General features: G+C 45.8%; 1 protein-coding gene across 2 annotated transcripts in view; it reads right to left on the bottom strand.

Moving 5' to 3' along the window:
* Positions 1–20,672, bottom strand: part of MDN1 (midasin AAA ATPase 1) — a 334,505-nt gene that overhangs the window by 124,379 nt on the left and 189,454 nt on the right. For both annotated transcript variants that reach the window (XM_077289726.1, XM_077289727.1), the window contains 3 exons: positions 20,052–20,248; positions 17,816–18,036; positions 14,495–14,608 (listed from right to left, as the gene is read on the bottom strand). In XM_077289726.1, the coding sequence (XP_077145841.1) occupies positions 14,495–14,608; positions 17,816–18,036; positions 20,052–20,248 (532 nt within the window). The remainder of the gene's footprint in view (positions 1–14,494; positions 14,609–17,815; positions 18,037–20,051; positions 20,249–20,672) is intronic.

Here is a 20,672-nt window from a genome sequence, read left to right as displayed (position 1 = left end):
AACAGTCTTGTCGGGTTCTTGCCAGGAGTATTAATATGTAATACTTGCGGTCACATGACTGCCGTTCCCGGTGTGGACACTGGCGAATCCTCAATGTGCAGTGTGTGTGCTGGGAGGATTCACCAAGAGAGACTACAAACTTGCCATTGTAGACTTGACAAACGCTTTAAGTCAACATTAAAGGGAACCTGTCACAGTCAGCTAAACGGCATATAAGGACAGAGGACGGGCAGCACTCACTGCGCCTGCCCAAGGCAAGAGAAAAGAGCGCATAAATCGGGCAACTGCGAGTTGTGCAAAAATATTGCAAATGTTGGCTTTTTCATACAAGTTTTTCCCAGTTCAGCCAAACTGGGCAGAGGTGGAATTGGGGTATAATGACAGTTTGTTTAATTCATGAAGAGCTGTGGCTTTCTCTACGCCAGAAATCTTACTCTGTTCAGCTACTGGAGTAAGATTGGTGGCATAGCACACGGAGGCAGACGCCACTCGTCAGACACTATGGCCTTCTTCATGAATCAGGAGCATCTGACTCCACCATGCCCTCCTCGTCAAAACCAGCAAAAAAAAAACACTCCTCATCTTTATGAATTGGGGCTTAAGTATTTTAAAATTGTCAAGACGACCAATTCACACCATTTTCAGACTTTTTGAAATGAGTGAATGAGCAAGAAGGATGGCAATGAATAGCAGATCTGTTGAACAGCTGATATGATGTCTTGTATTTTTCAGTTATTCTTAGAGTTGGTAGTCGAAATGTTGTTAATACTGAAGGACAAATCAGCATCCCATCAAAAAAAAGCCCAGAATAAGAAAAACAATGCAACACATCTATCGGTCATTTTATTCTAGCTGACGCATAACATGCTAATCTTCACAGACCAACCATGAATACCAAGTCATTCACAAGACAACCTCAATAAATTTTGAAAAAAAAAAACTGTTAGTTTTCTGGTTGAGTTCACTGAGAAATCATTGCGATCAAAGTGTTGACTCAGACAGGGGCGCACCTATAATGAGGCCAGTTGAGCACTTTGCCTCAGGCGGCAGTAAAGTCCGTGAAGACAGGGGGCGGCAGCGCTGCGTCGCTCCCTGCAGTCAGATAACTTGGTGCCCTGCTCTTGAGAGCAAGCTGCGGTCGGGACTTGTGAGAGAGGAGGCTGCTATATATGGCGGTGTTGTGCTGTATTGTATATAGGAGTGCTGTGCTGTATATGGGTGTCTGGTGCGGTGTATGGGGTGCTGTGCTGTATATGAGGGGTTCTGTGCTGTTTATGGAGGGTGATGTATATGGCGGTGCTGTGCTATATATGGGGTGCTGTATTTTATATGGTGGTGCTGTGCTATATATAGGGGGTGCTGACATGCTGTATATGGCGGTACTGTGCTGTATTGTATATGGAGGTGCTGTGCTGTATATGTGGGGTGCTGTGCTGTATATGTGGGGTGCTGTATTGTATATAGGGGTGCTGTATATGGGGGTGCTGTGCTGCAGATAGGGGTGCTGTTTTCAGCCTGTGGCCTAGTCCAGGCCGAAGCCAGGGACTAAATTAGCTGTGCCCGGCCGAGGAGAAATGGCCGGGCCCACGAAACGATCCTGGAGATTTTGCAAGTCCAGTCTCTGCAGACCCACATCTATATTCACCTCATCTATTTTGCCTGTAAGGGTATGTGCACACGCTGCGGATTTTGCTGCGGAACTGCAGCGTTTCCGCAGCTGTGGGTCCGCAGCGGTTTCCCATGAGTTTACAGTACAATGTAAACTTATGGGAAAAGAAATCCGCAGTGCACATGCTGCAGAAAAAAACGAGAGGAGACGCAGCAGTTTATATTCCGCAGCATGTCAATTCTTTGTGCGGATTCCGCTGCGGGTTTAAACCTGCTCCAATAGAAATCTGCAGGTGAAAACCCGCAGAGGAAACCGCAATAGAATCCGTGATAAACCCGTAGTAAAAACTGCAGCGGTTTTGCACTGCGGATTTATCAAATCCGCTGCAGAAAATTCCGCAATGGAATCCGCAGTGTGTGCACAAGCCCTAATAGATAAAGTGGATGCTTGAATAGCCGAAAGCAGTTGGGTGGATAAGTGATTTGATGCGAGTTTGCGTTCCATTGCTTGTGTCTTCCCATTTATAGTAGCACCATATGCTGATGCCTTCTTGACTTATTGTTCGGAGGGTCCAAGCACCATTATGTGTGAGGCAATAAACATAAGGATGAATGACCTCGGGGAGATCAAAACATCCAACACCGAGGAGACACCATCACGTGTTTCTCAACGCAGTGATCCAGAACACTGCCCCTATCCCTTATGGGAAATATGCAAATGCATGTAAAAAAGCCGCGGAGACACCATCACGTGTTTCTCAAAGCAAGCAATGAATAGCCAGGTCTTTCACCGGGAAGGGCAGCATCCAATAAAGGAAAACCACCTATGCCAAAACATGGTATCCATCCACAGACAGCTGTTTCGGGGTATTTGCCCCTCATCAGTGTGAGGCAGAATGCGCAAATTCTCACAGCTTCTCCAATGGCACAGATTGCCATTTCTCCATCGCTTCATCGGGGCACACAGGAAACCATGTATGCTGCTGCAACTAGGAGATGCAGACTAAAACTAGCTCCTCCTCAGCATTGTACACCCCAACAACTGACAGCAAGTTAACCAGTTTAACTTAGTGTCAGGAGGCGGTGGACATGGATCTTTCAGTTGACACACATCTACTTTGATTTTCGGTGTTTTTTTTTTTTTACTATTTATTAGCGATGAGCGATACAACTCTTAGCCGGCTTGATTACATGTGGGGATTCCCTAGCAACCAGGCAACCCCCACATGTACTTATGCTGGCTAACAGATGTAAATCATTCAGCTGCGGCGATGAAAACAAAATCTCTGAGCACTAAAAAATACTCGGAGGTCACCCGAGCGTGCTCGGGAAATCTCGAGTAACGAGTATATCCGTTCATCACTACTATTTATCTTTTCTTTTTCTTCACTAACCTCTTGGAGGGAAACAGTGTGACTAGTCAGTCTGTTATCCCACATAGAGAGAGTACAGCATGGATTGACACCCCGTATCCTTGTCTGGCTATCCTGCAGGACCCCATCCCCTAATACACGAGATGTGTTCAGGTGATCCAGAGGACGGTCCTTGCCTCCCACCCCTGCCCGCTTCAAGAGCCAGACGGCGTCATGAGGTACAGACACCCAGCCACAGAGGTTTAGACGTTAGCTTTGGTCCTTACATGATAGGACATCTGAGGAATCTGCTTCAGGAGCAGAGAGGTAATTTTTCTCCCACATGTCCCCTTACCCCTGAGCAGACAGCAAGTAGTAAGGCCCTTCCTTACTTTTGTGCGGACTTGCCGTGGTGTTCAACCGCACCCCTTCACTTCCTCCCCATCGCGCAGGCCTTCCTCGCGCCTGGTGCGGACACTCCCTTCTTTCACCTTCACTTGCACGGTAGACAATTCTACCTTCTTTTCTCCTGTAGGCCCACCCCTTCCCTTTGTGACTACCATTTTCTGGCAACCAGCCACCGGTCTCATAGGAGCCTCTTCAGCTAGCGTCCGGGACACTCTTTGCCGCGGACCCCTTGGATCAAATTGGGGTACAACAGTTCTCTGGAGGGTAACCTCTGCTCTGCAGACTGACGCTCTCCTCAGCAAGCTTTTTTCTGTCCCCCAACCTCTGGCATTAGTTAGTAAGTCTGCTTATCTTCCGTCATGTCTCATTCTACAGCAGGGCGCTAGCCCTCTGTTACAACTTGACAAGCATTTTGTTTGCTCTTCTCGTAAGGGCAGACCCCTTTCAGGTCAGTCTTCTCCCCTCTGCCTGGATTTCAGCAATCCTTCCGTGCTTACTACTCAGTTCTCCATCACTTCCGGAGAAAGTGCACCCCTTATCCCAGTGTGGGCGACTTCTCTTTTCCAATCCGTTACGGATTTAACCAAGGTATCTCAAACCCTAGTATCTGTGCTGGACAGGTTGCCAGTTCCTCTCCCCGTCGCTGCCGGCAGATCCCATAACCATACTTCCTTCTACTGTTACCAGTAATGTCCATGAGGGCTAGTTCGAAGTCGTTCTAGAAATACCTCTCACTCCCTATCTCCCCATGCAAGACGCATGAAGGTGTGGTGCTACTTCCTGATCGTCCTCCCAAGTCGCACCAACGGAGTTGGATTCGGACTTGGTTTCCGAAGCTGATTTGGACCTGGACTCTGACCAGGCCTCTAACATGAGAGACATGGTTGAAAGTCTTATTGTGACGGTCAACCAGACCCTTAATGTCAAAGATAACCCTACGGAGGCCACCGAAAAGGTGGTGTCCTTTAGATGGACAAGATCAACTCCCAGAGTTTTTTCTCCTCATAAGGAATTTGAGGGTGTCCTTACCAGAAAACAGGAAAAACCCGACCAGACATTTCCAGAGAGTGAAGTAGCTCGATATTCTGTATCCCTTTACTTTGGATGTTACGAATAATTGGACTGTTCCTTCTACAGTACATTCTCCAGTTTCCAGACTATCCATCAAGTTCTTCCCCTGACGGACGGGGCATCGCTTAAGGACCCCAATGATTCATTAGCATAAAAAAAGAATATAACATTTCTCCACAACAAGATCATTAATATGAGGCATACAGGCAGGACTAGTTTAACATTTCTATCACCCGTATGCCCATATTAATAGGTCATATATGTCCAGGGGGAGTGACAGATTCCCTTTAAATATGGAGGAACTTGTGGAGGACTATTCTGATATGGCTAGAGGCAAAGCTTCTGGGCCTGATGGTTTTATATCTGGCGATCTATATACAGAATAGGGAACAGATTCTCCCCTCTCAGTTGCCCCTGCGTAGCTAAGGGATTTATTAGGGCCACCAGGGTTAGCTACCAAGGATTGGGGGCGCCATATTGCGTCCAAGAGGGTGCCAACCTCCGCTGGCAGGCAGGGACTTTCTTTAGGGATTAAACAGGGTGAAATAGCCATTAGAATAGGCAGGGCCAGTTGTCGAGGAGCGGGGGCGCCATATTGCGTCCAAGAGGGTGCCAACCTCTGCTGATAGGTAGGGTGCAAGAAGGGATAAATAGGGTAAAAGTATCTGTATAGGCCCACAACCTCCCTTGTATAAATGTCTGGCTAGGTTAAATAGACCCACGCTTTATTCTAGTTGTCGGGTACAGTTGATGTTTTTAAAGCCTGTAACGTTAATGTTTGATTTTTGGAAATATTTTGATTAATAAATTTAGACTTTTTATGGTATTAGGTTTTTGGTTAGTTTTTGTATTGACACTAATCCCACCTATCTGTTAGTATACTTTTACTAATTGTAGAGTGAGGTTAGTAGAAGGGAGAAACACAAGTTCTGTTTTGGAGAGATTTAGTTTCAGATAGAGGGAGGACATGATGTTAGAGACAGCAGACAGACAATCCTTGGTATTTTGAATTAGGGTAGGGGTGATGTCAGGGGAAGAAGTGTATAATTGGGTGTCAGCATAGAGATGATACTGGAACCCATATCTGCTGATTGTTTGTCTAATAGGGGCAGTGTATAGAGAGAAGAGGAGGGGGCCTAGGACTGAGCCCTGCGGAACCCCGATAGTAAGGGGACGAGGAGAGGAAGAGGAGCCAGCAAAAGATACAGTTAAGGAGCGGTCAGAGAGGTAGGAGGAGAACCAGGAGAGGACTGTGTCCTTGAGGCCAATAGAGCAGAGCATAGTGAGGAGGAGCTGGTGATCCAGTGTCAAATGCGGTAGAGAGATCCAGAAGAATCAGCAGGGAGCAATGACCTTTGGATTTAGCTGTTATTAGATCATTAGAGACTTTAGTGAGGGCAGTTTCAGTGGAGTGTAAGGGTATGTGCACACGTCAGGATTTCTTGCAGAAATTTCCTTAAGAAAACCGGAAATTTTCTGCAAGAAATCGCATTTTTTTCGCGGTTTTTTTTTTAGCATTTTGCAAGCGAAATTAGCTTGCAGAATGGTAAAGTTTTCCAAGCGATCTGTAGCATCGCTTGGAAAACTGACTGACAGGTTGGTCACACTTGTCAAACATAGTGTTTGACAAGTGTGACCAACTTTTTACTATAGATGCTGCCTATGCAGCATCTATAGTAAAAGATAGAATGTTTAAAAATAATAAAAAAAATAAAAAAAAATGGTTATACTCACCTGCAGACAGCCGATGTCCTCAGCGGCGTCCGTTCCTATAGATGGTGTGGTTCAGGACCTTCGATGACGTCACGGTCACGTGAGCGGTCTCGCGACCAATCACAAGACCGCGACGTCATCGCAGGTCCTTCACACAGAGCATCTATAGGAACGGAAGAGAGCATGCAGCGCTGAGAGGCGGGAACACTTCGGGGGCCATCAGAGGGTGAGTATATCACTATTTTTTATTTTAATTCTTTTTTTTTTTTAACAATTATATGGTGCCCAGTCCGTGGAGGAGAGTCTCCTCTCCTCCACCCTGGGTACCAACCGCACATAATCTGCTTACTTCCCGCATGGTGTGCACAGCCCCGTGCGGGAAGTAAGCAGATCAATGCACTCCTAGGTTTGCGGAATCCAAGCAATTCCGCATTTTTAATGAACATGTTTTTTTCCGCGATGCGGTTTTTTCGCGGAAAAAAATGCAACATTTGCACAAGAAATGCGGAATACACTGTAAATAATAGGAGGCATATGTAAGCGTTTTTTTCGCGTTTTATAGCGAAAAAACGCAAAAAAAACACGAAAAATACTGAACGTGTGCACATGGCCTAAAGAGCGGAAACCAGATTGTAAGGGGTCGAGAAGAGAGTTATCAGAGAGATAGCGGATTAGATGAGAGTGGACCAAGCGTTCCAGGAGTTTAGAGATGAAGGAAAAATTAGAGACAGGTATGTAGTTAGCAGTGCAGTTCTGGTCCAGGGATGGCTTTTTAAGCAAAGGGGTTATGATGGCATGTTTAAATGAGGAGTGAAAGAAACCTGAAGAAAGAGAGAGGTAAAATATTTTAGTCAGGTGAGTGGTGACCACTAGTGAGAGAGACTGCAGGAGATGTGAAGGAATGGGGTCACTGTTGCAGGTTGTAAGTAGTGTTGAGCATTCCGATACCGCAAGTATCGGGTATCGGCCGATACTTGCGGTATCGGAATCCCGATACCGAGTTCTGATATTTTTGTGATATCGGAAATCAGAATCAGAAGTTCCCAGGGTCTGGAGGAGAGGAGACTCTCCTTCAGGCCCTGGGATCCATATTCATGTAAAAAATAAAGAATTAAAAAAAAAAAATATGGATATACTCACCCGTCCGGCGGCCCCTGGACCTTACCGATGTAACCGGCAGCCTCCGTTCCTAAGAATGAGGAGTTTAGGATCTGCGATGACGTCGCGGCTTGTGATTGGTCGCGTGAGCGGTCACGCGACCAATCACAAGCTGCGACGTCATCGAAGGTCCTAAACTCCTCATTCTTAGGAACGGAGGCTGCCGGTTACATCGGTAAGGTCCAGGGGCCGCCGGACGGGTGAGTATATCCATATTTTTTATCTTAATTCTTTATTTTTTACATGAATATGGATCCCAGGGCCTGAAGGAGAGTTTCCTCTCCTTCAGACCCTGGGAACCATCCAGGATAGCTTCCGATACTTGTGTCCCATTGACTTGTATTGGTATCGGGTATTGGTATCGGCGATATCCAATATTTTTCGGGTATCGGCCGATACTATCCGATACCGATACTTTCAAGTATCGGAAGGTATCGCTCAACACTAGTTGTAAGCCAAGCAGGAGCTTGGAAACTTCTTCTGAAACAGGCTCAAAGATGTCTAGTGAGCTTGAGGTGCAGCAGGGAAGGGGATCCAGGCAGTGAAGTTTATTAAACTCAGTTGTGATGGCCCTGAGAAAGACGAATCACTTCAAAATACTAGGGAATTGTTAAAATACCCTCAGAAATGATTACTCTTAAAGTGCATCGGACCAAGAAGAGACCTGCCCACAGGCTGTCCCAAAGCAAAAACATGTTCCTCATCATAGAGACAGACTATATGTGCTTCAGGGTGGCCTGTGGGCAGGTCTTTTCCTTGGTTTCTCTGTCTTAGAGCAGGAAGAAAGGACTCTGCCCACAGTCCCGCCACTGAGCACGGGTACACCGTTAATGCAGATGCACAAAATCTTTTTACTATAATCGCGCTAACGCATGGTACCATTGTGTTGGCATGCGTTAGCAATAGAGGTCTATGCACAGCAAACGCTTCCGTTCGCTGTGTGTTAAACCTAACGTACCCGAAAATGCGGTAGACCGCGTTCGAGGGTGCCTCAGTAACGCATCATCGCTAACGCATGCTGATTTTGACATGCATTGCGATAATGTGAGTCTACAGGTGTGTTGACAGATCCATTACAGTGTTAATGCCGCTAAGTAACGGATCCATTAAACAGATTGCCCAAACGCAATGTGAACCTAGCCTAACAGCGGCAACATAACAATGCCTGTAGTTTACTTAGCAAAATCCTGCTATCATGCTCGCTTTAATGTATCACCTCTGATTCCATAATTTAAAGACAAATTTAAACTGTGTGGTACCCATTCTCTCTGTATCAGGCAGGATTAGTTTGATCAAACTGGTTGTCAAACGTAAATGTTTATACAGCAGGTGAAATAAGTATTTAACACATCACCAATTTACTAAGTAAATATATCTCTAAAGGTACCGTCACATTTAGCGACGCTGCAGCGATCTAGACAACGATGCCGATCGCTGCAGCGTCGCTGTTTCGTCGTTGTGTGGTCGCTGGAGAGCTGTCACACAGACAGCTCTCCAGCGACCAACGATGCCGGTCCCCGGGTAACCAGGGTAAACATAAGGTTACTAAGCGCAGGGCCACGCTTAGTAACCCGATGTTTACCCTAGTTACCAGTGCTAATGTAAAAAAAAACAAACACTACATACTTACATTCCGGTGTCTGTCCCCCGGCGCTGTGCTTTCCTGCACTGACTGTGAGCGCCGGCCGGAAAGCAGAGCGGTGACGTCACCGCTGTAATCTGCTTTACGGCTGGCCGGCGCTGACAGTGCAGGAAAGCACAGCGCCGGGGGACAGACACCGGAATTTAAGTATGTAGTGTTTGGTTTTTTTTACATTTACACTGGTAACCAGGGTAAACATCGGGTTACTAAGCGCGGCCCTTCGCTTAGTAACCCGATGTTTACCCTGGTTACCAGTGAAGACATCGCTGAATCGGCGTCACACACACCGATTCAGCGATGTCTGCGGGATTCCAGCGACGAAATAAAGTTCTGGACTTTCTGCTCCGACCAACGATGGCACAGCAGGATCCTGATCGCTGCTGCGTGTCAAACTCAACGATATCGCTAGCCAGGACGCTGCAACGTCACAGATCGCTAGCGATATCGTTCAGTGTGAAGGTACCTTAAACCCTTCCCGACCCATGACGCCACGTAGGCGTCATGAAAACCCGTGCCAATCCGACCCATGACGCCTATGTGGCGTCATGGAATGATCGCGTCGCTGCAGAGCGGGTGAAAGGGTTAACTCCGATTTCACCCGTTCTGCAGGGACAGGGGGAGTGGTACTTCAGCCCAGGGGGGGTGGCTTCACCCCCCCCGTGGCTACGATCGCTCTGATTGGCTGTTGAAAGTGAAACTGCAAATCAGAGCGATTTGTAATATTTCACCTAAAAAAATGGTGAAATATTACAATCCAGCCATGGCCGATGCTGCAATATCATCGGCCATGGCTGGAAAACCTGAAGTGAACCCCCCCCCCCCACCCCACCGATCGCCCCCCCAGTGCTCCGTTATGGGGTCCGGTCCCCTCCGTCCTGTGCTCCGCTCCCCCGTCCTCCTGCCCGCTCCCCCCCTGCTCCTATGTCACCCCCCCGTGCTCCGACGCCCCCCCCGTGCCCCGATCTCCCCCCCCCTTATACTTACCGAGGCTCCCGGTCCCCGTCCGCCTCCATCATGGGCGCCGCCATCTTCCAAAATGGCGGGCGCATGCTCAGTGTGCCCGCCGAATCTGCCGGCCAGCAGATTCATTACAAAGTACATTTTGATCGCTGTGGTAGGTTCTATCACAGCGATCAAAATAAAAAAAATAATAAATAAACCCCCCCCCCCCCCCTTTATCACCCCCATAGGTAGGGACAATAATAAAATAAAGAAAATATTTTTTTTCCTTTTTCCACTAGGGTTAGGGTTAGAACTGGGGTTAAAACTAGGGGTAGGGTTAGGGTTAGGGGTAGGGTTACGGGTAGGGTTAGGGTTATGGCATGTGCACACAGTGCGGATTGGCCGCGGATCCGCAGCGGATTGGCCGCGGATCCGCAGCGGATTGGCCGCGGATCCGCAGCGGATTGGCCGCTGCGAATTCGTAGCAGTTTTCCATCAGGTTTACAGTACCATGTACACCTATGGAAAACCAAATCCGCTGTGCCCATGGTACGGAAAATTCCGTGCAGAAACGCTGCGTTGTATTTTCCGCAGCATGTCAATTCTTTGTGCGGATTCCGCAGCGTTTTACACCTGTTCCTCAATAGGAATCCGCAGGTGAAATCCGCACAAAAAAACACTGGAAATCTGCTGTAAATCCGCAGGTAAAACGCAGTGCCTTTTACCTGCAGATTTTTCAAAAATCGTGCGGAAAAATCTCACACGAATCCGCAACGTGGGCACATAGCCTTAGGGTTAGGGTTGGAATTAGAGTTAGGGTTGGAATTAGGGCTAGGGTTGGAAATCGGGTTAAGATTAGGCTTGTGGTTAGGGTTACGGATAGGGTTAGGGGTGCGTTGGGGTTACAGTTGTGGTTAGGGTTGGGATTAGGGTTAGGGTTGGAATTAGGGTTACGGGTGTGTTGCGGTTAGGGTTGTGGTTAGGGGTGTGTTGGGGTTAGGGTTGTGATTAGGGTTATGGCTACAGTTGGGATTAGGATTAGGGGTGTGTTGGGGTTAGTGTTAAAGTTAGAATTGAGGGGTTTCCACTGTTTAGGCACATCAGGGGTCTCCAAACGCAACATGGCGCCATCATTGATTCCAGCCAATCTTGCGTTCAAAAAGTCAAATGGTGCTCCCTCCCTTCCAAGCCCCGACGTGCACCCAAACAGTGGTTTACCCCCACATTTGGGGTACCAGCGTACTCAGGACAAACGGGGCAACAACTGTTGGGGTCCAATTTCTCCTGTTACCCTTGCAAAAATAAAAAATTACTTGCTAAAACATAATTTTTGAGGAAAGAACAATTATTTTTTATTTTCACGGCTCTGCGTTATAAACTTCTGTGAAGCACTTGGGGGTTAAAAGTGGTCACCACACATCTAGATAAGTTCCTTCGGGGGTCTAGATTCCAAAATGGGGTCACTTGTGGGGTGTCTCTACTGTTTAGGCACATCAGGGGCTCTGCAAATGCAACGTGATGCCCGCAGACCATTCCATCAAAGTCTGCATTTCAAATGTCACTACTTCCCTTCCGAGCCCTGACGTGTGCCCAAACAGTGGTTTACCCCCACATATGGGGTACCAGCACACTCACAACAAACTGGGCAACAAATATTGGGGCCCAATTTCTCCTGTTACCCTTGTGAAAATAAAAAATTGCTTGCTAAAACATCTTTTTTGAGGAAAGAAAAATGATTTTTTATTTTCACTGCTCTGCGTTGTAAACTTCTGTGAAGCACTTGGGGGTTGAACGTGCTCACCACACATCTAGATAAGTTCCCTTGGGGGTCTAGTCTCCAAAATGGAGTCACTTGTGGGGAGTTCCTACTGTTTAGGCACATCAGGGGCTCTGCAAAAGCAACCTGACGCCCGCAGAGCATTCCATCAAAGTCTGCATTTCAAAACGTCACTACTTCCCTTCCGAACCCCGACGTGTGCCAAAACAGTGGTTTACCCCCACATATGGGGTATCAGCGTACTCAGGAGAAACTGGACAACAACTTTTGGGGTCCAATTTCTCCTGTTACCCTTGGGAAAATAAAAAATAGTGGGCTAAAAAATCATTTTTGAGAAAAGAAAAATTATTTTTTATTTTCATGGCTCTGCGTTATAAACTTCTGTGAAGCACTTGGGGGTTCAAAGTGCTCACCACACATCTAGGTTAGTTCCTTGGGAGGTCTAGTTTCCAAAATGGGGTCACTTGTGCGGGAGCTCCAATGTTTAGGCACACAGGGGCTCTCCAAACGCGACATGGTGTCCGCTAATGATTGGAGCTAATTTTCCATTCAAAAAGCCAAATGGCGTGCCTTCCCTTCCGAGCCCTGCCGTGCGCCCAAAGAGTGGTTTACCCTACATATGGGGTATCATCGTACTCAGGACAAACTGGACAACAACATTTGGGGTCCAATTTCTCCTATTACCCTTGGGAAAATAAAAAATTCTGGGCTAAAAATCATTTTTGAGGAAAGAAAAATTATTTTTATTTTCACGGCTCTGCGTTATAAACTTCTGTGAAGCACCTGGGGGTTATAAGTGCTCACTATGCATCTAGATAAGTTCCTTGGGGGGTCTAGTTTCCAAAATGGGGTCACTTGTAGAGGATCTCCAATGTTTAGGCACACAGGGGCTCTCCGAACGCGACATGGTGTCCGCTAACGATTGGAGCTAATTTTCCATTCAAAAAGTCAAATGGCACGCCTCCCCTTCCGAGCCTTGCCGTGCAACCAAACAGTAGTTTACAACCACATATGAGGTATCGGCGTACTCAGGAGAAATTGCCCAACAAATTTTAGGATCCATTTTATCCTGTTGCCCATGTGAAAATGAAAGAATTGAGGCTAAAAGAAATTTTGTGTGAAAAAAAAGTACTTTTTCATTTTTGCGGATCAATTTGTGAAGCACCTGGGGGTTTAAAGTGCTCACTATGCCTCTAGATAAGTTCCTTGGGGGGTCTAGTTTCCAAAATGGGGTCACTTGTGGAGGAGCTCCAATGTTTAGGCACACAGGGGCATTCCAAAAGCGACATGGTGTCCGCTAACGATGGAGATAATTTTTCATTCAAAAAGTCAAATGGCGCTCCTTCCCTTCCGAGCCTTACCATGTGCCCAAACAGTGGTTTACTCCCACATGTGAGGTATCGGTGTACTCAGGAGAAATTGCCCAACAAAATTTAGGATCCATTTTATCCTGTTGCCCATGTGAAAATGAAAAAATTGAGGCTAAAATAATTTTTTGGGGAAAAAAAAGTACTTTTTCATTTTTACGGATCAATTTGTGAAGCACCTGGGGGTTTAAAGTGCTCACTATGCTTCTAGATAAGTTCCTTGGGGGGTATAGTTTCCAAAATGGGGTCACTTGTGGGGGAGCTCCAATGTTTAGGCACACGGGGGCTCTCCAAACGCGACATGGTGTCCGCTAAAGATTGGAGCCAATTTTTCATTGAAAAAGTCAAATGGCGCTCCTTCCCTTCCGAGCCCTGCCGTGCGCCCAAACAGTGGTTTACCCCCACATATGAGGTATCAGCGTACTCAGGACAAATTGGACAACAACGTCCGTGGTCCAGTTTCTCCTTTTACCCTTGGGAAAATAACAAAATTGTTGCTAAAAGATCATTTTTGTGACTAAAAAGTTAAATGTTCATTTTTTACTTCCATGTTGCTTCTGCTGCTGTGAAACACCTGAATGGTTAATAAACTTCTTGAATGTGGTTTTGAGCACCTTGAGGGGTGCAGTTTTTAGAATGGTGTCACTTTTGGGTATTTTCAGCCATATAGAAGCCTCAAAATGACTTCAAATGTGAGGTGGTCCCTAAAAAAAATGGTTTTGTAAATTTTGTTGTAAAAATGAGAAATCACTGGTCAAATTTTAACCCTTATAACTTCCTAGCAAAAAAAAAAAAATTTGTTTCCAAAATTGTGCTGATGTAAAGTAGACATGTGGGAAACGTTATTTATTAACTATTTTGTGTCACATAACTCTCTGGTTTAACAGAATAAAAATTCAAAATGTGAAAATTGCGAAATTTTCGCCAAATTTCCGTTTTTTTTCACAAATAAACTCAGAAATTATCGACCTAAATTTACCACTAACATGAAGCCCAATATGTCACGAAAAAACAATCTCAGAATCGCTAGGATCCGTTGAAGCGTTCCTGAGTTATTACCTCATAAAGGGACACTGGTCAGAATTGCAAAAAACGGCAAGGTCATTAAGGCCAAAATAGGCTGGGTCATGAAGGGGTTAAAGCTGCTATTGACATGAAATTCTCACCAGATGCTAGTAACAACCCATTCAATCCACACAGGCAAAAAGCCATGGAAAGTCATGATAGCAGCTGAAATATATCAGAAATTAGAAAGCAATCCTGCCACGTAGTGACAAATAATATCAGCTAGTTCAACTGATGGCCTATAAAAAGGTGCCACACTAGAAAAATCTCATGGTGCGTAAAACCTGTGAGCTGTCTCAAGAGTTTTGCAACTTTATTGTTGCAAAACACACTGATGAAATTGGTTACAGAAGAATTTTTAAACTACTTAAGTGAATAAAAAAAACCTTACCTAGTCCTGAACTGTAGAGGAGTTTCATGACGCTATTCAGTTCATCAGACAGTGGACTAGAGTAGAACCTACTCAAAGCTTGTGCCCCAGCATCAATCTCGGTGCGCACATGATCTATTTATAAAAGATAAAAATGTAATTTGTCAGTGTAAGTTTGTCTAATCAAGGGGGCTCTAAGTAATATGAAAGTATGACTGTTCATGAGCTGCTTTGTTATGTTGTGGTATCATTTGTTAGGACTATTTAACATAACAGATTATTATTCCTGTTCACACCGAAAAATTAAAGGGAATTTGTCATCAAGTTATTGCCATCTCACCTGAGAGCAGAAGGATATAGGGGCAGAGGCCCCAATTCTAACGATGTTTCACTTACTGGGCTGCTTGCTGTAGTTTTTGTAAAATCAATGTTTTATCAGCAGGAAATTATCGCTAGAAGAATAGTGAACCTGCAGCCATGCAGTCCTCCATATTAATGAACCCTGTATAACCCCACCTCCGACACTGTCAGTTTTCTGCCTATGCACAGTGTACAAAGTAGGGGTGGGCGGGGTTATAGAAAGGTCAGTATTCAGAAAAGTAGTAGATCTGCAGCAGAGACAACCGTGATTTTATCAAAACTGCAGCAAGCAGCCCAGTAAGAGACACATTGCTGGAAACAAGGTCTCTGCCCTCATCATGGTCTCACATGGGGTAGCTAAAAGCTGGTACCAAATCTCCTTTAAAATGCTTAAGTTAATAGTAACATAACATAGTTGGCAAGGCCGAAAAAATAAATTTGCCCATCCAGTTCAGCCTATATTCCGTCAGAATAAGTCCCCAGATCTCCGTCCTTCTAAAGAACCCAATAACTGTAAGATACAATATTGTTTCGCTCCAGGAAGACATCCAGGCCTCTCTTGAACCCCTCGACTGAGTTCGCCATCACCACCTCCTCAGGCAAGCAATTCCAGATTCTCACTGCTCTAACAGTAAAGAATCCTCTTCTATGTTGGTGGAAAAACCTTCTCCCCTCCAGACGCAGAGAATGCTCCCTTGTGACCGTCACCTTCCTTCGTACAAACAGATCCTAGGAGATATATATGTATTGTCCCCTTATATGCTTATACATGGTTATAATAAAATACTTGCACTTGTGTGCATGTCATTAAGGCCATGTTCACACATTCAGTATTTGGTCAGTATTTTACATCAGTACTTGAAAGTCAAAACCAGGGGTGGAACAATTAGAGGAAAAGTATAATAGAAACATATGCTCCACTTCTGTATTTATCACCCACTCCTGGTTTTGGCTTACATATACTGATGTAAGATAAGGACCGAATACTGAACGTGGCCTAATGCCCAGACTACATTGCTTTGGCTGTGACAAGTCACACAGCCAAAGCTCACTGTATGCCATGTTGCGACATACCGTATATACTCGAGTATAAGCCGAGATTTTCAGCCCAAATCTTTGGGCTGAAAGTGCCCCTCTCGGCTTATACTCGAGTCATGATCGGTGGTGGGGTCGGCGGGTGAGCACTGTCATATACTTACCTAGTCCCGGCGTTCCTGTCGCTCCCCCTGCACGTCCCACTGTCTTCGGTGCCGCAGCCTCTTCCCCTGAGCGGTCACGTGGGACCGCTCATTAGAGAAATGAATAGGCGGCTCCACCTCCCATAGGGGCGGAGCCGCCTATTCATTTCTCTAATGAAGCGGTGCCGGTGACCGCTGATAGAGGAAGAGGCTGCGGCACCGAAGACCAGCTGTCCGGGGGAAGGAGCGGGACGCCGGGAGCAGGTAAGTATGACATATTCACCTGTCCTCGTTCCACACGCCGGGCGTCGCGCCATCTTCCCGGCGTCTCTCCGCTCTGACTGTTCAGGCAGAGGGCGCGATGACGCATATAGTGTGCGCGCCGCCCTCTGCCTGATCAGTCAGTGCGGAGAGACGCCGGGAAGATGGCGCCGAGGAGCTGCAAGCAAGACAGGTGAGTATGTTTTTTTTTTTTTTTTATTGCAGCAGCAGCAACAGCTATGGGGCAATAATGGATGGTGCAGAGCACTATATGGCACAGCTATGGGGCAACGGTGCAGAGCACTATATGGCACAGCTATGGGGCAACGGTGCAGAGCACTATATGGCACAGCTATGGGGCAACGGTGCAGAGCACTATATGGCACAGCTATGGGGCAACGGTGCAGAGCACTATATGGCACAGCTATGGGGCAACGGTGCAGAGCACTATATGGCACAGCTATGGGGCAACGGTGCAGAGCACTATATGGCACAGCTATGGGGCAACGGTGCAGAGCACTATATGGCACAGCTATGGGGCAACGGTGCAGAGCACTATATGGCACAGCTATGGGGCAATGGTGCAGAGCACTATATGGCACAGCTATGGGGCAATGGTGCAGAGCACTATATGGCACAGCTATGGGGCAATGGTGCAGAGCACTATATGGCACAGCTATGGGGCAACGGTGCAGAGCACTATATATATGGCACAGCTATGGGGCAACGGTGCAGAGCACTATATGGCACAGCTATGGGGCAATGGTGCAGAGCACTATATGGCACAGCTATGGGGCAATGGTGCAGAGCACTATATGGCACAGCTATGGGGCAATAATAGACGGTGCAGAGCACTATATGGCACAGCTATGGGGCAATGGTGCAGAGCACTATATGGCACAGCTATGGGGCAACGGTGCAGAGCACTATATGGCACAGCTATGGGGCAACGGTGCAGAGCATTATATATATGGCACAGCTATGGGGCAACGGTGCAGAGCATTGTATATATGGCACAGCTTTATGTGGAGCATCTATGGGGCCATAATGAACGGTGCAGAGCATTATATGTGGCACAGCTTTATGTGGAGCATCTATGGGGCCATAATGAACGGTATGGAGTATCTATTTTTAATTTTGAAATTCACCGGTACCTGCTGCATTTTCCACCCTAGGCTTATACTCGAGTCAATAAGTTTTCCCAGTTTTTTGTGGCAAAATTAGGGGGGTCGGCTTATACTCGGGTCGGCTTATACTCGAGTATATACGGTAATTGAAGTGGATATGAGCCGCAAGGTACTGCAACAAGCAGGTTACAAAACGGCAGCACTAGATGGATTTTTTGTGACTTGCTCATCATGATCAAGGTAACATGCCGATCACAATACGCCCACATTCACTCGCATTATGGTGTGATTAATATGCAGTAACTGAATATCACAGACTTAAAATGTATTCTACTGGCCTAGCATAAAGCAACATCATGAACAGTAAGTTAAAAAAAAGGACTAAAAACTGAAGGAAAAAACTTCAATAAACACACCCAGCTCAGATGGTATTTTTTTTGATAAATGACTTAACCATCGCATCCTTAGTATCCTATCCAATGATGTGGATTTCTCAATGATCAGCTGGACAGAATGTTTAATAACTACAGGGTCATCCATCCAAACACCTTCCATTTCCAAAGCATTGAAACTGAGATTTTCTGCATTGGCTGACTTTGCTATTAACTGAAGATCTTGTATAGCCAGTGGATTATTCCTGCAATGGGAAAGAATGAGATCAGCGCTAAAAGTCTGTCAAATTATGGAAGTGAACAAGCAATCAGAACAAAATGGTTGTCAAACAAGGAGCAAAGACATAAGGAGGGAACTAAGGTTTCCAGAAAAGCAAGTACAGAAACCCAGAAAAATAATCTGATTCAATTAACACCCTAACAAATGTAGAAGAAGAGAGCCAATTTACTTTGTATCACATCACAGCTGCAATCCTAACAATATACACTGCTCAAAATAATAAAGGCAACACTTAAATAACAGAATATAACTCCAAGTAAACCAAACTTCTGTGAAATCAAACTGTCCACTTAGGAAGCAACACTGTTTGACAATAAATTTCACAAACTGTTGTGCAAATGGAATAGACAACAGATGGAAATTATTGGCAATTATCAAGACACTCAATAAAGGAGTAGTTCTGCAGGTGGGGACCACAGACCAGATCTCAGTACCAATGCTTTCTGGCTGATGTTTTGGTCACTTTTGAATTGTTGGTTGTGTTTTCACACTCGTGGCAGCAGGAGACGGACTCTACAACCCACTCAAGTGGCTCAGGTAGTGCAGCTCATCCAGGATGGCACATCAATGCGAGCTGTGGCAAGGTGGTTTGCTGTGACGTCAGGGTAGTGTCCAGAGGCTGGAGGCACTACCAGGAGACAGGCCAGGAGACAAGCCAGCACACATGAAGGGGGTCGTAGAAGGGCAACAAGCCAGAAGCAGAACCGCTACCTCAGCCTTTGTGCTAGGAGGAACAGGAGGAGCAATGCCAGAGGCCTACAAAATTACCTCCAGCAGGCCACAAATGTGCATGTGTCTGCACAAACGGTTAGACACCAACTCCATGTGGATGGTCTGAGTGCCTGACGTCCACATATGGGGTTGTGCTCACAGGATGCTTGGCATTTGCCACAGAACACCAGGATCGGCAAATTCGCCGCTGGCACCCTGTGCTCTTCCCAGATGAAAGCAGGTTCACACTGAGCACATGTGACAGATGTGACAGATTCTGGAGACGCCAAGGAGAGCGATCTGCTGCCTGCAACATCTTTCAGTATGACCGGTTTGGCAGTGGGTCAGTAATGGTGTGGGGTGGCATTTCTTTGGAGGGCTGCATAGCCCTCCATGTGCTCACCAGAGGTAGCCTTACTGCCATTAGGTACCAAGATGAGATCCTCAGACCCCTTGTGAGACCATATGCTGGTGCGGTTGGCCCTGTGTTCTTCCTAATGCAGGACAATGCCAGACATCATGTGGCTGGAGTGTGTCAGAAGTTCCTGCAAGATGAAGGCATTGAAGCTATTGACTGACCCGCCCATTCTCCAGACCTGAATCCGATTGAACACATATGGGACATCATGTCTCGCACCATCCACCAACGTCACGTTGCACCACAGACTGTCCAGGAGTTGGTGGATGCTTTAATCCAGGTCTGGAAGGAGAGCCCTCAGGAGACCATCAACCGCCTCATCAGAAGCATGCCCAGTCGTTGTAGGAAGGTCATACAGGCAGGTGGAGGCCACACACACTACTGAGCATCATTTCCTTGTCTTGAGGCATTTTCACTGAAGTTGGATCAGCCTGTAACTTCATTTTCCACTTTGATTTTGAGCATCATTCCAACTCCAGACCTCCGTGGGATATTGGTTGTGATTTAAGTTGATCATTTTTAGGTTTTATTGTTCGCAACCCATTCCACTATGTAATGAATAAAGATTTATAACTGGAATATTTCGTTCAGTGATATCTAGGATGTGGGATTTTAGCTATCCCTTTATTTTTTTGAGTAGTGTAGTATTTTTGACAATGAAGGCTAGTATTTAACCCCTTTATTCCCAGGCAAATTTATCGTTTTTGTTTTTTCCTCCCTTTCTTCCAAGGGCCAAACATTATTATTTTTTCCACCACATAGTCACTAGATACAGTAAAGACCCCAAGATGCAGTTTTGATACAGTATGTTTATTGTAGTACTTTCTCCAATTTGCTTTATTTAGGGTTACCTGCTTTTCTGTAGGCAATGTCTGTTCAGAATGTAAAGGAGGACTTGACTATCCCTCAGAATAGTAGATAATGTGGAGTCCTCAGAAGAAAAGATGGCGTCTGGTACTTTATCAGGCCACAATCCAATAGATAACAAACAACCATCATGTGTGGGTCCAAGAAGACACACCTGACCTTGAATAATATCCTGCACTTGCTGAAAAAACAACATATAGATAAAATGAAAAACTAGACAAACTAATTCATGCTGCAGTGGTTTCAGATATATTAAAAAGGAAAGCTGAAACTATTTTGTTGGAAGTGAAGAATATCACACAAGGCAAGCCAACTGCATTTCACACAACGTAAAAGGGGACGAATGAAAAGGCAAGTTGCTTGCATGGAAGATAGAGAAATGGGTTTCCTTAGGATTACCTAGAATTATAATAAAGTAAACCACCAGAGATGAAACATTACACTATCAATCAGGTTTCAATAAATACATTTCTGCACTGTAACTAGGGAAAAGTTACATTATTTCTTACATGTAACGTTCATAGGTGAACAGAACATTCTGGGAAAGTCTGTGTTGTACGTTAACACAATATTATGCAGTAAGAAGGAAAAACAGGGATTTTTGT

Source organism: Ranitomeya variabilis, chromosome 2 (genome assembly GCF_051348905.1).
Source record: "Ranitomeya variabilis isolate aRanVar5 chromosome 2, aRanVar5.hap1, whole genome shotgun sequence".
In the NCBI taxonomy this organism is placed as follows: Eukaryota; Metazoa; Chordata; class Amphibia; order Anura; family Dendrobatidae; genus Ranitomeya; species Ranitomeya variabilis.
Note: the sequence above shows the minus strand (reverse complement) of the source record. Positions and strands in the feature narration are given on the sequence as shown.